Source organism: Drosophila takahashii, chromosome 2R (genome assembly GCF_030179915.1).
Source record: "Drosophila takahashii strain IR98-3 E-12201 chromosome 2R, DtakHiC1v2, whole genome shotgun sequence".
In the NCBI taxonomy this organism is placed as follows: Eukaryota; Metazoa; Arthropoda; class Insecta; order Diptera; family Drosophilidae; genus Drosophila; species Drosophila takahashii.
The window spans coordinates 21,681,022-21,703,285 of NC_091679.1; the positions used below are offsets into that span (position 1 = coordinate 21,681,022).

The 22,264-nt window shown below is 37.9% G+C and overlaps 2 protein-coding genes and 1 long non-coding RNA gene across 6 annotated transcripts in view; 2 read left to right on the plus strand and 1 right to left on the minus strand.

The window, feature by feature from the left end:
• SCAP (SREBP cleavage activating protein) overlaps positions 1 to 22,264 on the minus strand; it is a 25,248-nt gene continuing 2,984 nt past the window's right edge. The window contains exons 2-7 of the mRNA XM_044392719.2: positions 5,879 to 6,244; positions 5,631 to 5,814; positions 1,970 to 4,244; positions 1,707 to 1,909; positions 1,295 to 1,649; positions 1 to 798 (exon numbers count right to left, since the gene is read on the minus strand). Of these exons, the coding sequence (XP_044248654.1) occupies positions 620 to 798; positions 1,295 to 1,649; positions 1,707 to 1,909; positions 1,970 to 4,244; positions 5,631 to 5,814; positions 5,879 to 6,244 (3,562 nt within the window). The 3' untranslated portion in view covers positions 1 to 619. The remainder of the gene's footprint in view (positions 799 to 1,294; positions 1,650 to 1,706; positions 1,910 to 1,969; positions 4,245 to 5,630; positions 5,815 to 5,878; positions 6,245 to 22,264) is intronic.
• Positions 13,394 to 14,973, plus strand: LOC138912791 (uncharacterized). The gene is made up of 4 exons (XR_011418344.1): positions 13,394 to 13,738; positions 13,794 to 13,868; positions 13,923 to 14,077; positions 14,554 to 14,973. It is a non-coding gene; the product is annotated as an uncharacterized lncRNA (long non-coding RNA).
• LOC138912790 (uncharacterized) lies at positions 16,108 to 19,782 on the plus strand. Of its 4 annotated transcripts, none has more exons than XM_070214111.1 (6): positions 16,108 to 16,251; positions 18,308 to 18,378; positions 18,440 to 18,511; positions 18,712 to 18,881; positions 18,936 to 19,089; positions 19,566 to 19,782. In XM_070214111.1, exons 2-6 carry the CDS (start codon positions 18,327 to 18,329, stop codon positions 19,715 to 19,717), a joined length of 600 nt encoding a protein of 199 aa, XP_070070212.1. In that variant the 5' UTR covers positions 16,108 to 16,251; positions 18,308 to 18,326; the 3' UTR covers positions 19,718 to 19,782. The 4 variants fall into 4 exon arrangements, 3 of the variants coding, with proteins under 3 accessions (XP_070070212.1, XP_070070213.1, XP_070070214.1); XM_070214112.1 differs by having other exon boundaries at positions 16,112 to 16,251; positions 18,312 to 18,378; XM_070214113.1 differs by having other exon boundaries at positions 16,220 to 16,251; positions 18,286 to 18,378.

A 22,264-nucleotide genomic window follows, 5' to 3' on the forward strand; every position in this document is an offset into this window, starting at 1 on the left:
TACATTTTTTATGTTTTACTTTTCATACAGAAAATTAAGCGTAAAGTGATTCTAATAAATATAGTATTTAATTTAACTTTTAGTCATTTTATGTTAGGTTGAGGCGCTTTAAGACACTATGTAGTAATATAATTACGCGAAAATATATGTGTGTATATTATTTTCATTTAGCTTAAATCCTTAACATATCGTCATGCCCTTAGGGTGCAAATTTTAAAAAGAAATCCTAGCAAAGAATAACACTTTATAGCATTTTGTGTAAGCTCATAAAACTTTTAAACATACACCTATGGGACCTAGAAACTTAAAAAAATATATATACATAAATATGATACAAACGCAATAAATCTAGGACATTATTAGGAGGTATTAAATTGTTGGCAATATAAATTTCTTTAAGTTTTTAGGTCTCACAGACATTTGTTTAGAATTTTTTTAATACACAAAAACACAACAATGTAAATTGGGCATACATGTTTATGTAGTAAATTGCTGCGAGCCCTAACAATGTATCTATGTATTACTTAGTGAATGTGTTAATGGCTTCGAGGCGTTCGAGAGCCGAGAGTCAACTTATTCCTAAGTGCTAGCGGGAGACGGTAAATTCATCTTTTGCACTTTAGTGGCACTTGTCAGCCACGATTGGGAAGCGGACGACACGGATTTCATTTCCGTAGTCGCAAACTACTGAATCGCAGGCAAGCATCATAATTTTGGGGCATAGCTGTAGGTTGGCAAAGTCCAGCTTGACCTCGCGAGCCGGCTGCCCAGTGCGCACATCCCAAACAATAAGAGATCCTGCAATATAATTGACTAAATTAATTAAAACTATAATCAATATAGGGTAATAAGTAATAGTAAGTTTGTTCCCCTAGAACAAGAATGGCCATCGCTGGATTTCTTAACCCTTTTGACCCAAACTAAAAGAAAACTTTGAACATTAAAAATGTACTGGAATTTAAAATGCAGATGAGGAAACGGTCATAAATAAGTTTACATGCACTTTTTCCAGGAGGCAGTTCCACTACTTTATGAATAACATTGCAATGCGATCAACAAATACGTTTCTTCAGGATAACAAAGCAAAATGAGCTACCAGCGTTAACTTTTAGTCTTATTAAGTTCTTAAAATAAGTTAAAATAATACGTAAGTAATTTTTTATGCGGAAAGCAGAGGTTCTTTTGAAATTGAATTTTAAAGTTTAAGGTTATGCTATATAAATCAAGAAGGTTTTCCATTACTGGCCACTGTTGTACTCTACTACCCAAGATGACAACCAAGAGAACCCCTTACCCATTTTGCTGGTCACCAACAGCGAAGGTGTTAGCATCAGCAGACTTGAGTAGGCGTTGGAGATTTTGATAGTAGTCAGCAGATTTCCCTGGAATCGCTCCCACACGCAGATCCTCTCGTCCGTACCCAACGATATCACATAGCTAGGGGCGCATGCCAGGCAGCTGATGGCGCCGTCGTGGGCTTGGATGTTGTACATGCAGGCACCCGTAAACAGATCCCAAACACAAAGCAGACCGTCCTGGGAACCGGATCCCCCGGTGCCCGGTTGCCAGCGATCCACGAATAGGCATGTCACGGGCCCACAGTGTCCGTGCAGCGTATACTCCGCATCCGGCTTGTTTAGGCAATATACCTTTGGAGACAAGGTGGATTAAGCAAAATAGTTTCAAAGGACAGCTTTTGGACGAACCTTGAGAGTGTGGTCCTGGCTGCCGGTGAAGACCATGTCGTTGACTACCTGCATGCACGTGATTGGCTGCTGATGGGCTAGTCTTACACCCTCCAATGTTATTTTCATTTCCTCCTTAGTGGTCTTCTGAGCGGCATCTTGATGGCAGCGCTGTTGCTGCATCATCAGTCCCAGGCTTCCAGTGGATCCTGTTCGCACGTGAGCTAAAATAGAAGAGTCTTAATGTTTAAGATTATTTCGAACGGGAATCAGCAAAAACGTACTGCGTCTGTAGGCTGAGGTAAAGCCCCAGTCTATCTGCTTCCCCTTGTAATACGTCTCTAAGCGATAGAAGTCCAGACGGCCGTTCAGACGTGCCACAATCACCCGATCGCCATTCAAGTGGATGTGGGTTATACCCTGGTTTCTCTTGGCGTCTTCCTGGTATGCACATTTAAGCAAACCGGCAGGGGATTCCCACAGCTCAACGCGTCCGTTAGCGCAGCCTACTGCGATGAGATTGTCGAAGTAGTCCAGACACCACACCGGAGAAACGGCCAATTTCCGTACCAGCGTCTGCCCATCTGGTCGCGGGTGAGAGATCGCGATGTCGGATCGGCCGATGTTGGTTAGCTGCTCACCACTGCGGGCATCCCACACACGGATTTGGCCTTTAAGGCAGCAACTTATTATGTAGGCACCGTCAGAGACCAGGCACTCAATGCGATGCTTGTGGCCTGCGATTTGAGTTGGCACACCCTCTAGGATTTGTTCAGTCTGCTTATACGGCACTTCAGATTCGTGCCAGCTAGAACGCCACTCGGCATAGTTCCTGGTACAGATGCAGCGGTAAAAAACCACCATTGTGTAACAGAGCACGAAGATGCTAATGCAGCACAAAAGGATGGCGAAGAATATTTCCATGGGGCTCTTAGGAACCAACGGCATCCCGCCGGCCATAACCATCGGGGACTCGCGTCGCACGTCGTCGTCGTTAAAGTCGAGGGGATCGAGCGCAGCGGCCAAGGCCTTCCACTGGAAATTCTGTTGCAGCTGCTCCTGCGGGTTGCGCAACAATGTGGCCATCTCGGGCGCGATGGCATGGCTTAGCCGAATGGTTGGCAGTAATGTCACGTAGTGCCCACTTAGTGAAATGTTGTACTGCTTCATGATCGTAGACCAGTGGAAGTTTGAGAGGAAATAATTTAGGTCAAAGTTTGGATACCGTAGACGCAGCATTTCCTCGGCCGTCTCATTGATATCCTGCGCGAGTGGAGGTTTTAAGGGAGCAGAAAAGCCGTTGCTGCTGGGAACATTCGTCGTGGTCCGCTGCCCGTCCGCCTGCCATCCCTCGAAAAAGCTGCTAACGGCTCCACGTCCCGCTTGTAGACGCCGTTGGAGTTCAAAGGTAGCAGTCATAGTCCCGTTACTCTCCATGCTAAACAATTGCTCCAGGCATCCCGAGTTATACACTATAGAGCATATCCACACAATCATCCAGATCATAAAAGCCCGCTGAAAGAAGCGGGTCCGAGCCCAAAAGTTTACAATCTTGATGCGCTTGGGGATCCGCTGTTCCTGTGGCGAGTGGCCGTTGCTTGTCCGTTCGTTGACAGATGCGGCATCTGCAAAACAGAGCTTTGGATGCGACTGTGATCGTTGGAATGTGCCGGGAACAAAGGGCGGAATCGCCGGGGTGGCCCCAAAAAAGCGAAAGTCCTGGCGACCCACCCCTTGGGTGCAGCTAAGCAGCATCTTAGGAAGATGCTTGGCCTCTGTCGTGTATTCGGCCCGCTTAATGTTCATTGCTAGGATGGTGGAAAAGAGCAGCATCTGCAACAAGAAGTCTGAGAGCAAGCCGACTATGGCGAATATGCAAAACTCCTGAATGACTGGAACGAATGTGGCGAGGCCAATAGTCAAGATTGTAATCTCCGTCAACAACGTTTTTGATATATGCCAGCCTTCTTTGCTTAGTGCCTGTGCCACACGGATCTTCACGTCGAAGGTTTCGTCCATTGACACTACGCTTTTTGTGATCACCAAACTGTTTTCCAGTCCCACCAGTATTACCAAGTAGGGAAATATGTCCTTTGATTGCAGAGAAATGGTCAGGCCGAAAAAGAAGCACAAGCCAAGCGACATGGCCAGGCTTCCTGCCGTGGTAATTACGCTGCACAGAGCCAACAAAAAGCGGGAGCGGAAAACGTCAATTTTACGGACGGAGAAGTAGACGTACGCAAACACCAGCATAAAAGCCACCGTATAGGGCACAAGTTCCCACATCCGGTACTCTCCCGGGTAAAATATATACGTAATTGTCGATGGCTCCTCCACGGACTCACTTGCCGACGGTGACAATGGCAGCGGCGGGTAATGTCGCTGCAGTTTCTTTTTAAGTGTCTCCAAGTACTCCACGTCGTTGTGCTTGAGGACCAAGGTCAAGGCATACTGTATGATCCGTGAGCGAGCGCGCAAAGGATAGCGCTTGAATCCAGTGTCCTGCATGGGCAGGCCAAACAGCATTTCAGCAGCGGAAACCTTTGACTTTTGCAGGTTCTGGAAAAAGGTAAAGGATTGCGGAATTACTAGTATTGGTATGCGAACATAATGCTTTGTAATCATTTTATGGTCCTTTTTATTCACTTAAAATGAGGACTTAGTTAAGCAAAAAGTTGATTAACATAATATTTAAGATTCCAAGGCCATGTTCAAAAACATAAAATGAAAGTTGATTACCCTACATTAATCGGCACTTGTAACCATTTTTAGACGGAATTAATCGATCCGATTTGAGAGTTAATTATCAAGAAGCTTATCGGAAGAACTTATAATGTATGCTATCAATAGATGGTTCCGCAACTCCTATACTGTATCAATACTTCCCACACTGATATATGTACAGAGGGTAAAGCCAGCATTTTTCTCTGATTGTTGCGTTATCTTAAGTATTAAGTATTTCCACGATTCAACAGAAGGCCAATTTCCTTGAACTTTACCTTTATCATATCTATGAAATCGCTTTGCTTGCAAAGTTACCAAATTAAAAAACAAAATAATTTTGTTATAAAAAAATATCTCAGAAACTTACGCAAATTTAAAAACATTTTAATAACCAAATGCTTTTTTTTATACCCGTCACTCGTAGAGTAAAAGGGTATATTGGAAGCGTTTCCGACCCTATAAAGTATATATATTCTTGATCACGATCACTAGCCGAGTCGATCTAGCCATGTCTGTCTGTATGAACGCTAAGATCTCGGAAACTAAAAGTTGGGATTAACCACACATATTCTTGGGCTTCCTACGCAGCGCAAGTTTGTTTCAGCCAAGCGCCACGCCCACTCTAACGCCCAAATCGCTAAATTGCTTCTTTAAAATGCATTCTAAAAGCTGGGTAGCTTTAAAAGTGCATTTCAAAATGAAAGGTAAATTATGCTCATATTTTTCAGTAAATAAAATGGAAGATCCCAGTATTTAATAAAATCTATTTCGATCGGCGCCATATTGAGTTTTCTGAATAAATACCTGCCTCCGAGAACTTAGGGTGGAGAGCTATTACGCGGTGTGTATGCCTTTCATTAGCTCAAAGCCGATCGGGCTGGTCTCAACAACACAGTGCACATTTAAAGGTATGCACTTAAAAGACCAAAGGTCTGGCTTGTGTGGTGTCTAGACTACACTACTATTCACAACCCAAATCATATGAGTTCTCAAAAATATTTACAGACTGCTAGTGCTTGGTAAAGGCAGCAGTCCATGAAGTATGTATATGGGCAATGGTCTGTAGCCTTGGCCACCCGGCACTTTAATCGAAGAGCGACGAGGTGGGGCTTTAATCCGAATTGATAAAGTCCGAGCAGGTGTAAGATAACTAATTTTCCTCTACGACATTGAAGTTCATGGACTTACTTGGATGCAATATATATATTGGTGTCTACTTACATGGTACTGAAATATCGTGTTTAGGATGTTTGTGTCCCGTGTGAAATTCTGAGCGTTTTGAGTCCACAGGTTGGCAGGCGAGAGCAGAAGGCATCCGTACTCGGGAAAGATCTGGTCCAGTTGTCCATGTGTCCCGCGCTTTACGTTTTCTACGTGCAAGCAGTTATGCTCTAGGGTGCGCTGGCTGTGGCAAACAATAAAGTAAATTAGATTATTCCAGAGACTGAAGACCCCTTCGATTTACTCACTTTTCGTTGCTCTGATGATTGCGCACAATTTCAAGCAGTTTAAAAACTTCATAGAGTGGTGCACGGAACGCATCCATCAGCTGCATTCCCTCTGTCCAGGGGAGAACGCTGGCTCGCAGGGTTATCTGCTGGACATAGAAAAAAGCAGGACTGCTTTGCGCCCACGGCAGCAGAGGGGGCAGGCTGCGGTCCGTGGCACTGCCATTGTGAGGGTGGGCGGTTCCGGAGGACGATGGTTCGCCGGCGGCTGGGGGTGCTGGCGGTGAAATTGTGGAGCTACTGTGGTTGTACCCAGACCAAGCCTCGTAGGGTAGCAAAATCTTGGTGGGTATTGTCCCGGGCAAAGGTATGTTGATTAACGGATAGCTGCACGAGAGAGAGAGAGACGGGCATTAATGACAGTACTCGGCTTTTTAGTTCGATTTGCTATTTTAAGACCGGCGCGTGTTTTCTCGCAGCGGTTCGTCATCTAACGCGTGGCTTAAGCAATCGCGACAGCAGAAGTGCTTTGTGGTTATATACACCAAAAAAAAAGAAAGGAAGCTAAATTTTGTTTTTAAGTTTTCAAAAATAAGAACTCCTACTTCCTACAAAGTTACAATGAATTTTCTCATATTTGTTTAAATATTCCTAAGGGAGCCTTAAGATAGTGGTCCGATCCGGCTCCCTCCGACATATGTACTACCTGCAATAGAAAGAAGACTTTCGGAAAAGTTTCATCGCGATAGCTTTAAAACTGAGAGACTAGTTCGCATAGAAACGGACAGACGGACAGACGGACATGGCTAGATAGACTCGGCTATTGGTGCTGATCAAGAATATATATACCTTATGTGGTCGGAAACGTCTCCTTCACTGCGTTGCAAACATCTGACTGAAATTATAATACTCTCTGCAAGGGTATAAAAAGCGGCATAGGATAATCAACAATTTTCCCAATAACATAAACTACTTAAATCGCAGACGGCGATGTCATTTAAAACATTTATTAACAAAATTCTTTCTTTCTTACGGACATCAATGCTCGGATGGAACAAACTTGCGCTGCGTAGCAACCCCTAGAATCCGTATGGTGAGTCCCAACATTCTGGCTTTTATATTTTCCGAGGTCTTAGCATTCATACAGACGGACATGGCTAGATCTACTCGGCTAGTGACCCTGATCAAAAATATATATACTTTATAGGGTCGGAAACGCTTTCTTCTACCTCTATATACTTTCACGATATACCCTTTTACTATACAAGTAACGGTATAAAGAATGGTAAAATAAATAATACAATTAAAAGAAAAAAAATTTTTTATTTTGTTACAAAACTTTAATTTGATCGAACCAATACTTTAGAAGATATGTTTTTCTGGGCGTTTAATCTGAGGCATTTTCACGAAACCATGAGGTCCGTGGATACGAAAACTCGAAAAGTTGGTCCTTAGCTTTAAGAGTTTTCTAATTCTATTTTTTCCTAAGCAGTATATTTTTATACCCGTTACTCGTACAGTAAAAGGGTATATTAGATTCGTGCAAAAGTATGTAACAGCTAGAAGGAAGCGTTTCCGACCCCATAAAGTATATATACGGCCCTGTTCTAGTTTTCACTTCCGAAAGATTCACACGGAATTCTCAGACCTGTTCCAGGACTCACTTCCGAAAGAATTGCTAGGACTTAAATATCCCTTGTTGTTACTCTGTTAACTTCCGAAAAATTCGCATGGAAACTTTCCGCTAAGCATTTGACAGGCGGACTTAAATCCGCTAGCATGAAATCAAATTCACTTCCGAGTGAAAACTGGAACATGCCGAATATTCTTGATCAGGGGCACTAGCCGAGTCGATCTAGCCATGTCCGTCTGTCCGTCTGTATGAACGCTGAGATCTCAGAAACTACAAAAGCTAGAAGGTTGAGATTTCCCACACATATTCTTTGGCTTCCTACGCAGCGCAAGTTTATTTTAGCCGAGCGCCACGCCCCCTCTAACGCCCACAATCGCCCACTAACGATTTTAAAATGGGTCCTGCGCCCACATCTTTAATGATTTCCGAGAAGTATAAATGCAATTTTGTTGTGTATATTTATTCCTATCGAAATGTAGAAGACATTTTTCAAATCGGACCATTCATTAAAAAGTTATACGCAATCAAAATTTATATATCTATCTCCCTCGCACTCCCTTTAGCTGAGTTACGATTATTAGTCGTGACACCAACCCGAGTACAGCGTTCGCACTCCCTTTAGCTGAGTGACGGGTATTAGATAGTCGGGACACCAACCCGACTATAGCGTTCTCTCTTGTTAGATTTTTTTTCTCTGTGCTTACTATCAGCAATTCGCATTAGAGTATTCAAGGTCAGCGGGCCAACAAGCGTTTGCCTGGGCCCAAGACAACAGAGTTTCTAGCTGTGACCAACCGGTGAACGGTGCTGACCACGACGTTCTACAGTGATAAGCGCTGTGATAGGTGCCAAAACACCGGCCCTGCAAAATACCAAAACATACTACGCTTCCGATAAGGCAAGCATCGGTTCATCTGATTCCGCTGACAGACGACGGTTGGCAACTCCAAGCATTTGCCAACGTTTTGGATCTGCCATACGTTAAGCTGAATATCCAACCTTACTTCTTACATTGCAAAAGTGTGGACAAAAATAGTGAACGACTTTTTTTAAAAATCCTTCAAGATATATTGAATGCGAGCTCAGAGAAGCTGGGTCGGGTAAAATTAAAATTTCGAATTTTAAATATGGAAATCGTTTGTCCACCGTTTGACCACCTTTTAGTTTTTTTTGTCCACGTCCAGTTTCGAAAATATGGGATTGCAAAAATTTTCGAAAATCAAAAAGTTGAAATTTTTAAATTTTTTTGCATGGAATCGTTTGTCTACCGTTTGTCCACGATTGACCACCCTTTAGAATTTTGAAAAAGTCAAAACTTTAGAAAATACATCACAAAAAGAGGTTTCAAAAAATTAAACTTAAAATATTCGTAAGTCTTTTAAAAATATTCAGCTCAGAGAAGCTGGGTTGGGTAAAATGAAGTTTTTGAAATTTGAATACGGGAATCGTTTGTCCATCATGTGTCCACTTGTGTCCACCCTTTAGTTTTTTTTGTCCACGTCCAGTTTCAAAAATATGGAATTTCAAAAATTTTCGAAAATCAAAAATTTGAATTCTTCAAAATTTTTTTGGTGGAGAAGTCCTCGATGAGTCCACTTGTGTCCACCTTTCAGAATTTTAAAAGTAAATATTTAAAAATAAGAAACTACTGTCAATCTCTTCTTTTTTAATTTCCATCCCTTAAAGTCAAACACTTTAGTTTAGCTTCCCACAAAAAAAAAATACATTTCGTAAACTTTATAACAATTTATTTTTTTTAAATCAAAATAACAATTTTTTAAACAAAATAACATTTTTTTTCAACAAAATAACAATGAATCATCTTAACAATAATTGTACAAAATTCGAATTTTAAATTAATATACAATACATATTACTCGGTCTGCGTATATACAAGTATATGGAAAATCATTTTCGTGGTAGAAGCCGTGAATCTTTTCCATTGTCGGCACATATCGTCGTGAACTTCCCAATATCCTGTTAGTCTGCGGCAATAAGAAATGTAGTGCCCAATTCCATTTCCTGCCGCTGGAAGGTACTCAATGGCACCACTCAAAATGTATTTTTATACCCGTTACTCGTAGAGTAAAAGGGTATACTAGATTCGTGCAAAAGTATGTAACAGCTAGAAGGAAGCGTTTCCGACCCCATAAAGTATATATATTCTTGATCAGGGTCACTAGCCGAGTCGATCTAGCCATGTCCGTCTGTCCGTCTGTCTGTCTGTCTGTCTGTCTGTCTGTCTGTCTGTCTGTCTGTCCGTCTGTCCGTCTGTATGAACGCTGAGATCTCAGAAACTACAAAAGCTAGAAGGTTGAGATTTCCCACACATATTCTTTGGCTTCCTACGCAGCGCAAGTTTATTTTAGCCGAGCGCCACGCCCCCTCTAACGCCCACAATCGCCCACTAACGATTTTAAAATGGGTCCTGCGCCCACATCTTTAAAGATTTCCGAGAAGTATAAATGCAATTTTGTTGTGTATATTTATACCTATCGAAATGTAGAAGACATTTTTCAAATCGGACCATTCATTAAAAAGTTATACGCAATCAAAAATTATATATCTATCTCCCTCGCACTCCCTTTAGCTGAGTTACGATTATTAGTCGGGACACCAACCCGACACAGCGTTCGCACTCCCTTTAGCTGAGTGACGGGTATTAGATAGTCGGGAGAACAACCCGACTATAGCGTTCTCTCTTGTTTATTCTGTATTACTATTTCCTGTGGTATCTGGAGCAATGTTGCAGATCCTGTTGAGCCGGCTGTGGATTATCGATGAAAGGCACTATGCGTCGCAAATTCGATGTCTATTATGACATGAGGACCTGGATCTCCTTCAACGATCTCTTCTTCGTAGCATCTTCTGCATATTTCTTCGGATTCTTTAAAAAATTGACAGTAGTTTCCTATTTTTAAATATTTACTTTTAAGAGATTTTTATTATTTGTAAGTGGTGGCCGAAAATTGTTTACAAAAAAATTTTGAAAAATTCAAATTTTAATTTTTTTCGAAATTCAGTGAAAACTTAAAAGTGGTATATCTTTCAAAGTTTTGACTTTATCCAAATTCTGAAAGGTGGACACAAGTGGACTCATCGAGGACATATCTGTCCACCAAAATTTTTTTTGAAAAATTCGAGTTTAATTTTTTTGGAATTTAGTGAAAACTAAAAAGTGAGGACTTATCTGTCCACCAAAAAAAAAAATTTGAAAAATTCAAATTTTTGATTTTTGAAATTCCATATTTTTGAAACTGGACGAGGACAAAAAAAAGTAAAGGGTGGACACAAGTGGACACATGATGGACAAACGATTCTCGTATTCAAATTTCAAAAATTTCATTTTACCCAACCCAGTTTCTCTGAGCTAAAATATTTACACACCCAGAAAACAAAATGGACTAAAAAGGGGCCTAATTACCTAAAATTTTAGGAAACATGGCCAGAAAAACGCGCCAAGGGTATGCATTACCTAAAATGTTGTCCATGTGGACTATATTTTTTACGCAGTTTTTAATTTATTTCTGGTAATCGTTACCTAAAAAAATGGCTAGTGGACTTGATTTTTAGGTCAAAATTACCTAAATATTAGGTATTTTCAAAAAAGTTAACATTTTTACTATTGATAGTAACATATTTGTTTATTTTAATTGCTTATATTGTTTTATTCGGATAAGTAAACATTTTACCTTTCTGAAAAAACAATCAATTTATTTTGTCCTCGGTGGGAATCGATCCCCGGTCTTCTGCGCGAGAGTCCAATAGGCTAGCCTCTGGTCTACGGAACTACTTAAAAGCCCTGCGGCAAAACCAAAGACTGCTTCTAGGGGCACAGGCGAATTCTATTTTTAGAATATGGCACTATTACCTTAAAAGTAGGAAAATAGTCCACGTTGGTATTGAGTTTATATATTGAAACTTTTCCTTCACTAGCTTTAAGATAAGTCTAATAAAAATTTTTAATAATAAACTTAAAAAACCGAGAAGATTGTTTATTAATATTAAGGACCAATATTTGTCTTAAATTGTGAGTAATAATCGACTTCAAACTATTCCTAAATTTTAGGTCTTATGGACCAATTTTAAGGTTACGATGGCCTATAAAAATCTCTTTAGCTTTACCTAAAAAGTAGGAACATAGTCCACATGCTAATATTTTAAGGTAACCCATTACCTAAATCTGAAATTTTACTCTATGAAAATTTTTTAGGTCATACATTACCAGTGTTGGGACATACCTAGATACTTTTACCTAGGTACAATTTAGTGGTACCTTTTACCTTACCTAGGTATGAAAATAATTGGGTACCTTTTACCTTACCTAGCTACAAATTTGTATATACCTTTGGAATTATTAAGGTACTTACATAGGTATTAAACATTGCTCTGATGTAAACTAGCCACATCTGACTGCGACACTGAAATAAGCTAAATCCACCACATCTACACGTCATTGTATCATTTCGTTTCGAAATTGTAATAGTCGGAACGCAGCATTAAGTCATTGGAAATTAGCCGTTCTCATGTTTGTTTTGTAAAGTTGCCTTTGCATTGCAATTTTCTCAAATGCACAAAACAATTTGACTTTGCGCGACAGACATGGCCGAAAAAGATAATTTAAACGAGAAAGTGTTGCCAACAATATTAAATGGCAAATTTTTTAGCCCGGACGGCAAGTGCGTGTTGTATGTTAATAAAACAATAAAATTCGATGATAAATCGACAGGAAATCTGCACACACAGCCTATGCCTTTTTTATGTGTGAGATATGTACATATACACATTACTTACATATGTATATATTCGAGAATGAAAACTAATCGCGGTTTTATTTTATATAATTTTGTGCAAGAATGTATGTTCCCATCACTACATCAATTTATTTATGAAACCAAAGTGTATTTGGCGCGCAAAAATGCCGTATGTACGTAAACAAACGGCATATACATATGCACAATATACATATAGTCAATGTTTCTATATACGGAATTTTTGCGCGCCAAATATGTACATGAGGGTTTCATAAATATATTAATAAAGTGATACGTGAATACAATTATTCATGCCGCGTGTTTTAAAAATATATACACAAAATTATTTAAGCTTATATTTATAAATAATTGGATTTAATTTCAACAACTTTAGAGGGTTCATCCAAGCATGTACACGGACTACGAGGCCATGAAAGCTAAGAAAGCTAAGACAAATATGGAACTTTGTAAGGAAAATTAAAAATCGTTTTTTCGGTTCCTTGAGCTCAGCTTTTATAAAAAATAAAAAAACAATATATTTACCTTTTACCTTTACCTAGGTACTGGGAAATTTAAGTACCTTTACCTTACCTAGGTATTTATTTTTGCCCAATACCTTTTACCTTACCTAGGTACAAAAACACAGTACCTTTCCCAACACTGTACATTACCTAAAAAATAGTCCCACATTTCTCTGGGTGCAGACCTTTGAAAAAATTATCAAGAAAAACAATCTTTAAATTGGGGAAAAAATTTAATTGTCAAGTTTTAAAAACGGGAAACATACCCTGTAGTTCTCAAGGGGGCCGGTGGCACTTTCGGGGTAGAAAAGGGATCGACCACCCAGAGGTCCCTTAAGGGTCAATAGGTGGCGTGTGTATTTTTTACAAGAGCAAAAGAGTTATCGGAGAGTGAACACTTCTATGTGAACACTTCTATATGAGTTAAAAAAATTGTAAAATGAAATTTTTGACAAGTATATAATGATTTTAATAACGAATACAACTTTATTTTGTTTATATAAAAAACAAATTTAAAAAAAGTTAAAATAATAAAATAAAAACTTAATAATGAGATAAAATAAAATAATAAATGATAGAATTTTATTTCTTTTTATATTATTTATATTTAATAATGAGCAATTTAGCTGCAGCAATATTTTTAACAATAGCGGTGGTTCAGTAGCAAAACGTTTTCTTTCCTTCCATAACAAGCGGATTTTATTGGTGCTTAGATATATAAAATAAATATATAAGTACCTAATTTTATATACATAGAACTAAACAAAAATAATATTAGCGAATGTTTTTATTGCCATCGATTATACGATATCGGTAGTCGCAATATTAATCGTAACGGATTGCCATAACTACCCAACCCCGCTACCATCACTAACCCAACGTTTGCGCCAAATTTTGTAAACATTGTATTTAATTTGTCTTATTGTACATTTAAAGTGTTATATTTTGTTGTGATCTGAAGTGTCGTCAACAGGTGAGTAACACCATGAGTTGTGCAAGTGAAATACCTAATAATGTGTGATATTTAGCCATGAACAGCAACAGGCACATTCGTCGATTTGTTAAAGAGGAGAAGGAGAAATAGTGGTGCAAAGGACTCCTACGTAAGTCTTTTTTCTTTGATATAAATATTTTAGTGAAATTTTCTTCCTTTTTAGATTAAAGCCATGAGATCGTTGTTGCTGCCAGAAGGGGGTTTAAAAAACTTGCGGAGGGTTCTCACGGATGAGTTTGTTGTGGGATTTAATGTTAAAGGCCTTTCTGGAAAAAAAAGCCGTAAACTCCTTTACATATTTCTATGGTGCACTTCACGGTAGGTTATTTTTATAACTGTATTTTTTATAATACACTTAGTTTCTTGATTCAATTTCAATCTATTTACTTAGAATGCCATCTGTCTTTAATCCTATTTCTTTCTGTCTTTTTCTGCTTTTCACTTTTAAAACATGGTTTGATGTAAACAGGCTTGTATAACAAAATCTAAAAATATATATTTAAACCCATGCAGAGGGAATTATAATTTAGTCCAGAAGTTTGTTACGCAGTAAAGGAGACCTTTTCAAACCTATAAAGTAAATCCATTTAACCATGTCCGTCTCTCTGTCGGTTCAAGTTTCAAAAGCGTGAAATAAGTCTACATTTAACTGTTGGTTATTCTTATTTTATATTTATGCTTTTCTAGTCACAATTTTATTCCTGAAAGCTGCAAGGGTATTAAAACTTTGGCTTGCCGAAGTTAGTTTCTGTTCTCATTTTATTTTAAAACACTAAAATCTTATTTCTTTTTAGATATTGTTTCAGAATCTGGTAATGCAGAAATATTGATTCCCAAGGCAATTCAATTGCAAAAGAAACGATTTTTTAAAAATAAATCCAAATCAAATAATAACAACAATGAGGAACTCAACAAAAACGTGTCAGCAGAGGAATTTGTTCAATAAATATAAATTTAAACAAGAAAGGAAGCTACCTTCGGCCAGCCGAAGCTTATATACCCTTGTAGATAAAAGAATACTCACTCCGTGCAGTTCCAGGGATTCCAGATTCAGCGTTTCGATTTATTTCAATTTTGTTTTTAAGTCAAGAATCAAAACGCCTACTTCCTACAAAGTTACAATGAATTTTCTTATATTTGTTTGGGAGCCTTAAGATATAGTGGTCCGATCTGGCTGGCTCCGACATATGTACTACCTGCAATAGAAAGAAGACCTTCGGGAAAGTTTCATCGCGATAGCTTTAAAACTGAGAGACTAGTTCGCATAGAAACGGACAGACGGACAGACGGACAGACGGACAGACGGACAGACGGACAGACGGACATGGCTAGATAGACTCGGCTATTGGTGCTGATCAAGAATATATATACTTTATGTGGTCGGAAACGTCTCCTTCACTGCGTTGCAAACATCTGACTGAAATTATACTACCCTCTACAAGGGTATAAAAATAGAAAAATTGTCTACTTATAATACAATAAATTAATTTAACAAAAAGTATTTTTTCTTGGGAAGTTTCATAGCATTCAGCTTTTTTGGTATTGAAAACACCAACCCCATTTCATACCCCTTTTCGCCACAAAAGGGACCGATAGGTGGTCCCATTTAATACCCCTTTTCGCCACAAAAGGGACCGATAGGTGCTCCGATAGATGGTCCGATAGGTGGCCCCTTTTGTGGCGAAAAGGGGTATAATATGGGACCACCTATCGGTCCCTTTTGTGGCGAAAGGTAATGCAGAACTTCGCCATATGACCACCGCCTAGGACATGCCGTGGTAAAAGTGGATAGAAATTTACATTGCGGGTGGTATGAACGGGAGTTAGTCCCAAGCCCCCGGTGTATGGCAATTTCGCTAGTTCGGGACCAGTCCCGGCGAACTACAGGGTAATTCGCAAGCACTAGCAATCCCTGTAGTTCTCAAGGGGGCCGGTGGCACTTTCGGGGTAGAAAAGGGATCGACCACCCAGTGGTCCCTTAAGGGTCAATAGGTGGCGTGTGTATTTTTTACAAGAGCAAAAGAGTTATCGGAGAGTGAACACTTCTATGTGAACACTTCAATATGAGTTAAAAAAATTGTAAAATGAAATTTTTGACAAGTATATAATGATTTTAATAACGAATACAACTTTATTTTGTTTATATAAAAAACAAATTTAAAAAAAGTTAAAATAATAAAATAAAAACTTAATAATGAGATAAAATAAAATAATAAATGATAGAATTTTATTTCTTTTTATATTATTTATATTTAATAATGAGCAATTTAGCTGCAGCAATATTTTTAACAATGTTTTTATTGCCATCGATTATACGATATCGGTAGTCGCAATATTAATCGTAACGGATTGCCATCACTACCCAACTCCGCTACCATCACTAACCCAACGCGTGCGCCAAATTTTGTAAACATTGTATTGTCTTATTGTAAATTGTCTTATTGTACATTTAAAGTGTTATATTTTGTTGTGTTCTGAAGTGTCGTCAACAGGTGAGTACCGCCATATATGTTGTGCAAGTTAAATCCCTAATAATATGTGATATTCAGCCATGAACAGCAACAGGCACATTCGTCGATTAATTAAAGAGGAAAAGGAGAAATGTCAGAAAAGATTTAGGGAAATAGAGCAAGCGCAGCCGCCAAGTGAATTAGAAGTGTCTGATAGTTGGGCATTCAATACAGCAGATTTCGATAATCATATGGAAGCCTTAGAAACAGAAGAGTTACGTGTAGAAACTAATGACGGACCTCCAGTCCGAAATAGTGGTTTGTTAAATGACAAGCTTCGCCAATGGCACAATAAGCATAGAGTCTCCCGCGAATGCGCCAAAGACCTGATTAAAATTTTGCGCGAAGAAAATTTAGACGTCAGTTCTTTTTATAAGTCTTCTTGTCCCTCCAAGCCAATTATTTCGCGGGTAGCAGGTGGCCAATACTTACATGTAGGAGTTAAAAATCAATTTATGAAGTTATTAGACTGCTATCAGAGTGAAAATCAGTTAGTGATTGACATTAATATAGACGGACTGCCAATTTTTAAAAGTTCCCGGGCGCAACTTTGGCCCATTTTGATAAGAGTTAATAATTTTGTAAATACGCCAGTTATTTGTGTAGGAGTTTTTCTGGGGTACACAAAACCAAACAACTGTGAAGAATATTTGAGTCCTTTGTTTGAAGAATTGTCTGGAATAATTGAGAATGGCATGGAAAAAAATGGGACTTTTATAAATATGAAAATTAGGGCAATTGTTTGCGATGCTCCTGCTAGGGCTTTTATTAGTGGAACACCAGGTCATACTTCCCGACATGGTTGCGCAAAATGTACCCAGGTGGGGAAAAAAATAGAGGGTACTTTAACATATTGTACAGAATCAGGAAATCTAATTAGCGACCAGGATTTTTTAGATAGGAAATATCCAGATCATCACCAGGCCGAATACTTGGCAAAGAAAACCGTCTTAGAAAATTTAAATGTGGGCATGGTGACACAAATTCCTTTAGATAGCATGCACCTCGTAGAACTAGGAGTAATGCGTAAATTTTTAAAGGGACTCATAAGTAATAGCGTTTCGATTAGAGTTTCCAATAGAGAAAAAGATACCATTTCAAATAGGTTAATAAATATGCGTCGATATATCCCTAATGAATTTGCAAGAAAGCCCAGATCGTTAGTTGATCTTAATCATTGGAAGGCTACTGAGTTTCGGCAATTTTTATTGTATTCAGGACCAATTGCTCTTAAAGATTGTGTCCATCATGATGTTTATTACGAGTTTCTACTTTTACACTGTTCGTATAGGTTTCTGTGTTGTTCACAGCAACGAGAGGCAAACCTAAATCTATGCCAAGCAATGCTAAATTATTTTGTTAAAAATTTTGCTGTTTTATTTGGTCAAAATAGTATTTCGTATAATATTCATAGTTTAGTTCATTTAAAAGAGACGGTCCAGCATGTAGGTGATCCAATTTCTGGATCCTGTTATTCCTTTGAGAATTATCTACAATCTTTGAAAAAAATGGTAAAAAAACCGTCATTAATTTTGCAGCAAATTCACAGGAAATTATCAGAACAAATATATGAACCACCATTAGTGCAAGAATATGCCAAAATTGTAGGTAAAAAATGTAATTTTAAGGGTTGTACGCTTACTTGTAAGTCACCTGATAATTTTTGTTTTATAAAGAAAGGAATTCCAATAAAAATTATAGAATTAGACAGTCAAGGGGCAGCAATAGTAGGGAAACGATTTACCAATTTAGACAGGTTTTATGATCTACCAGTAGTTTCAACATGTTTAGGTATTTATTTTGCTAAAGATATGTCTATGCAAGAGGAAGAAAGATTTCCTTTAGAAAATTTAGAGTGCAAGGCCGTTGTTATTCCAGGGGAAAGTGGGATGGTTATTTTTCCCATGCTTCATTTTTATTAGGGAAGTTTAAAAAAATAAATATTAATGTTGTAGTTTTTTGTTTTTGTCGATTTGTTTGTTTTGTCAGATGTGTCGGTTTCATTGGTTTTGTTAGTTTTTATTTATATTTTTTGAAGATAGAATAGAAGAACAGAAATGGCTACTCCTTCAAAAATCTCGAAGCGCAGTTTCACAGATTTTTCCTTTGGTATGTATAATCTCATTACGACCGAATTTGTTACGTAAAGTACATTCGTTTTCCATTTCAGACGAACCTTTTCAACCGCCGTCAGTGTGCACAAATTGTTGCGAAGTTAAGAAGCAAATCGCGGAAATAAATGGTAAAATGTTAAACTTTTTGACGTTAAATTTTGTTTTGCACTATAAACCTTAGACATTTTTTTGTTTTTAAAAAATATAAAATAATTTTTATTTAATTTATATTATTTTTAAATAAGTGTTTCAGTGATGTTTCTTTTCTTAAATATGTATATTTTTTCCTTGCTAAATGCTCTTATAATCAAATTTTAATTTCTTTTAGAAAAACTTGAGGAAATAATTCTTTCCCTTGCGGAACAAAAAATTATTGTTTCGCAACTGGTGCGGCAACGAGTGGAAAACACAAACGTGGCGAAATGTTTCCCAATTAAAGATGAGGAGGCCCTAAATATAGTCAACCAAAATATTAATAGTTGTGCAAAGGACTCCTACGTAAGTCTTTTTTCTTTGATATAAACATTATATTGAAATTTTCTTCCTTTTTAGATTAAAGCCATGAGATCGTTGTTGCTGCCAGAAGGGGTTTTAAAAAACTTGGGGAGGATTCTCACAGATGAGTTCGTTGTGGGATTTAATGTTAAAGGCCTTTCTGGAAAAAAAGCCTTAAACTCATTTACACATTTTTATGGTGCACTCCAAGGTAGGTTATTTTTATAACTGTATTTTTTATAATATACTTAGTTTCTTGATTCAATTTCAATCTATTTTCTTAGAATGCCATCTGTCTTTAATCCTATTTCTTTCAGTCTTTTTCTGCTTTTCACTTTTAAAACATGGCTTGATGTGAACAGGCTTGTATAACAAAAACTAAAAATATATATATAAACCCATGCAGAGGGAATTATAATTTAGTCCAGAAGTTTGTAACGCAGTAAAGGAGACCTTTTCAAACCTATAAAGTAAATCCATTTAACCATGTCCGTCTGTCTGTCGGTTCAAGTTTCAAAAGCGTGAAATAAGTCTACATTTAACTGTTGGTTATTCTTATTTTATATTTATGCTTTTCTAGTTACAATTTTATTCCTGAAAGCTGCAAGGGTATTAAAACTTTGGCTTGCCGAAGTTAGTTTCTGTTCTCATTTTATTTTAAAACACTAAAATCTTTTTTCTTTTCAGATATTGTTTCAGAATCTGGTAATGCAGAAATATTGATTCCCAAGGCAATTCAATTGCAAAAGAAACGATTTTTTAAAAATAAATTCAAATCAAATAATAACAACAATGAGGAACTCAACAAAAACGTGTCAGCAGAGGATTTTGTTCAATAAATATAAATTAAAAAAATAGAAAAATTGTCTACTTATAATACAATAAATTAATTTAACAAAAAGTATTTTTTCTTGGGAAGTTTCATAGCATTCAGCTTTTTTGGTATTGAAAACACCAACCCCATTTCATACCCCTTTTCGCCACAAAAGGGACCGATAGGTGGTCCCATTTCATACCCCTTTTCGCCACAAAAGGGACCGATAGGTGGTCCCATTTAATACCCCTTTTCGCCACAAAAGGGACCGATAGGTGTTCCGATAGGTGGCCCCTTTTGTGGCGAAAAGGGGTATGAAATGGGACCACCTATCGGTCCCTTTTGTGGCGAAAGGTAATGCAGAACTTCGCCATATGACCACCGCCTAGGACATGCCGTGGTAAAAGTGGATAGAAATTTACATTGCGGGTGGTATGAACGGGAGTCAGTCCCAAGCCCCCGGTGTATGGCGATTTCGCTAGTTCGGGACCAGTCCCGGCGAACTACAGGGAATGTAAAACGCACAGATTAAATGTATACTACCAAGTCTTTATAAAGACTCTAAACAAAATTTACAAGGATGCGCAAAATAAAACACTAACATAGGAAGTTTCTTAGAATTTCGTGTAACGCCACTTCACTTCAATTCCTTGTGAAACAAATCGAAGGAATAGTCACAACACTGATAACACTTATGCACCAACACTTATGACACAGCACGAAATTCTGGTATCAGGACGAATTGATATTTAAATCACAAATCAAACTTGAAACATTTGCAAGTCTTAAAAAAGACTCTTAACAAAATTAACAAGGATCCACAAACACAAAGACGCAGAATTTCGTACAATGCCACTTCACTTTTATTCACGATTCACAATAGTTCTGGTACACTGCAAGCGTTTTCAAATATCGCGCACAACTTTTCACTTCACTTTTCACACAAAAATAGACTAATTGTGCGTTCTGGGTGTCGATTTTTATACCTAATGTGAGATTCGAGGAGGAAAGCGATTTTCAAATCGAGACAAGTGTTTCAGGTTTAAAATTGAAGCAGGTTGCGGAAGATACCTCTTACGAAAAACCCATAAAAAGTATCGTAAAAAATGTTAACCCTTTCGCACAGGTAACAAGGTTTGCAAACTTTACTCACTACCTGCTATAATTCTCCATTCAGATATTTGACTGCTGAATTACCTGTTTTGCATAACCCATGTCGAATATAATTAGTTTAAGCTATTGGACAAACTAATTGACTAATTTTAAGAGATGTTCAATCCGTTTTTAACAAAAACTTAAAAGTGTAAAATTTTTTAATGATGGTCAATCGGGGGTCAAACGATTGGACAAAAAAAGTTTTGAAAAATACGACTTTAAAATGTTCGAATTTTGAGAAAAACGAAAAATGGCCACAGTTTCCAAAGTTTTGACTTTTTCAAAATTCTAAAAGGTGGGCAATGGTGGTCAAATAAGAGTCAAACGATTCCACAAAAAAAGATTTGAAAAAGTCTAATTTTTGATTTTCGAAAATTTTCGAAATTTGATATTTTGGAAACTGGACGTGGTCAAAAAAACTAAAGGGTGGGCAAAACTGATCAAATGGGGGTCAAACGATTCCCGTTTTCAAAATTTGAATTTGTCATTTTACTCGAACCAGCTTCTCTGAGCTAGACTAACGTCCAGTTTGAGATTTCCTACACATATTCTTGGGCTTCCTACGCAGCAAGTTTATTTTATCAAGATGCCACGCCACCTCTAACACCTACAAACCGCAAAAAGCCGTTTTGTGTACAAACAGTACCAATTCCGTGCCATAGATGGCGCCGTCGCCGCGTGTTCAACACTCCTGCTGGTGCTGAAAAAAAGCTGGTCACTCTAATTTGGAATATGTGAATGCAAAATGTAAATTATTTGAAATTGGGCGCGCGAAAAACATACAAGAAGGCATATTTATATTAAAGTTGTTAAGCTGATTAACGGGTATTTAATAGTCGAGGAACTCGACTATAGCGTTCTCTCTTGTTTTGCATGGAATCGTTTGTCCACCGTTTGTCCACCATTCCATTCCATGATCAGAAATAATTATTATTATGATTTCAGTCAGAAGTTTGCAACGCAGTGAAGGAGACGTTTCCGACCCCATAAAGTATATATATTCTTGATCAGCATCACAAGACGAGTCGATCTAGCCATGTCCGTCTGTCCGTCCGTCTGTCCGTCTGTCTGTTTCTACGCAAACTAGTCTCTCAGTTTTTGAGCTATCGGGACGAAACTTTCGTAAAAGTCTTCTTTCTATTGCATATGTCGGAACCGACCGGATCGGACAACTATATCTTATAGCTCCCATAGGAAGGATCGGAAAAAAAACTTAAAACAATTCTAGCTTCGGTGTTTTTTGAAATATTATCTTCTACTTTTGGGGATGTTATTTTTAAACATTTCTGAATTTCGAAATAATTATTTAAAAAATCGGACTATTATATCATATAGCTGCCATAGGAACGATCGGAAAATTAATGGAAAAGTAATAGGAAATAAATTCTAGCTTCTTTGGTTTTTATTGTATTATCTT

Excerpts from the sequence above, each read along its gene's own strand:
- LOC138912790 (XM_070214111.1), top strand. The coding sequence starts at position 18,327 with ATGGCTACTCCTTCAAAAATCTCGAAGCGCAGTTTCACAGATTTTTCC. Across the intron at positions 18,379-18,439 it reads TTTCACAGATTTTTCCTTTG|ACGAACCTTTTCAACCGCCG; the intron begins GTATGTATAATC and ends TTTCCATTTCAG. Across the intron at positions 19,090-19,565 it reads TTTTTATGGTGCACTCCAAG|ATATTGTTTCAGAATCTGGT; the intron begins GTAGGTTATTTT and ends TTTTCTTTTCAG.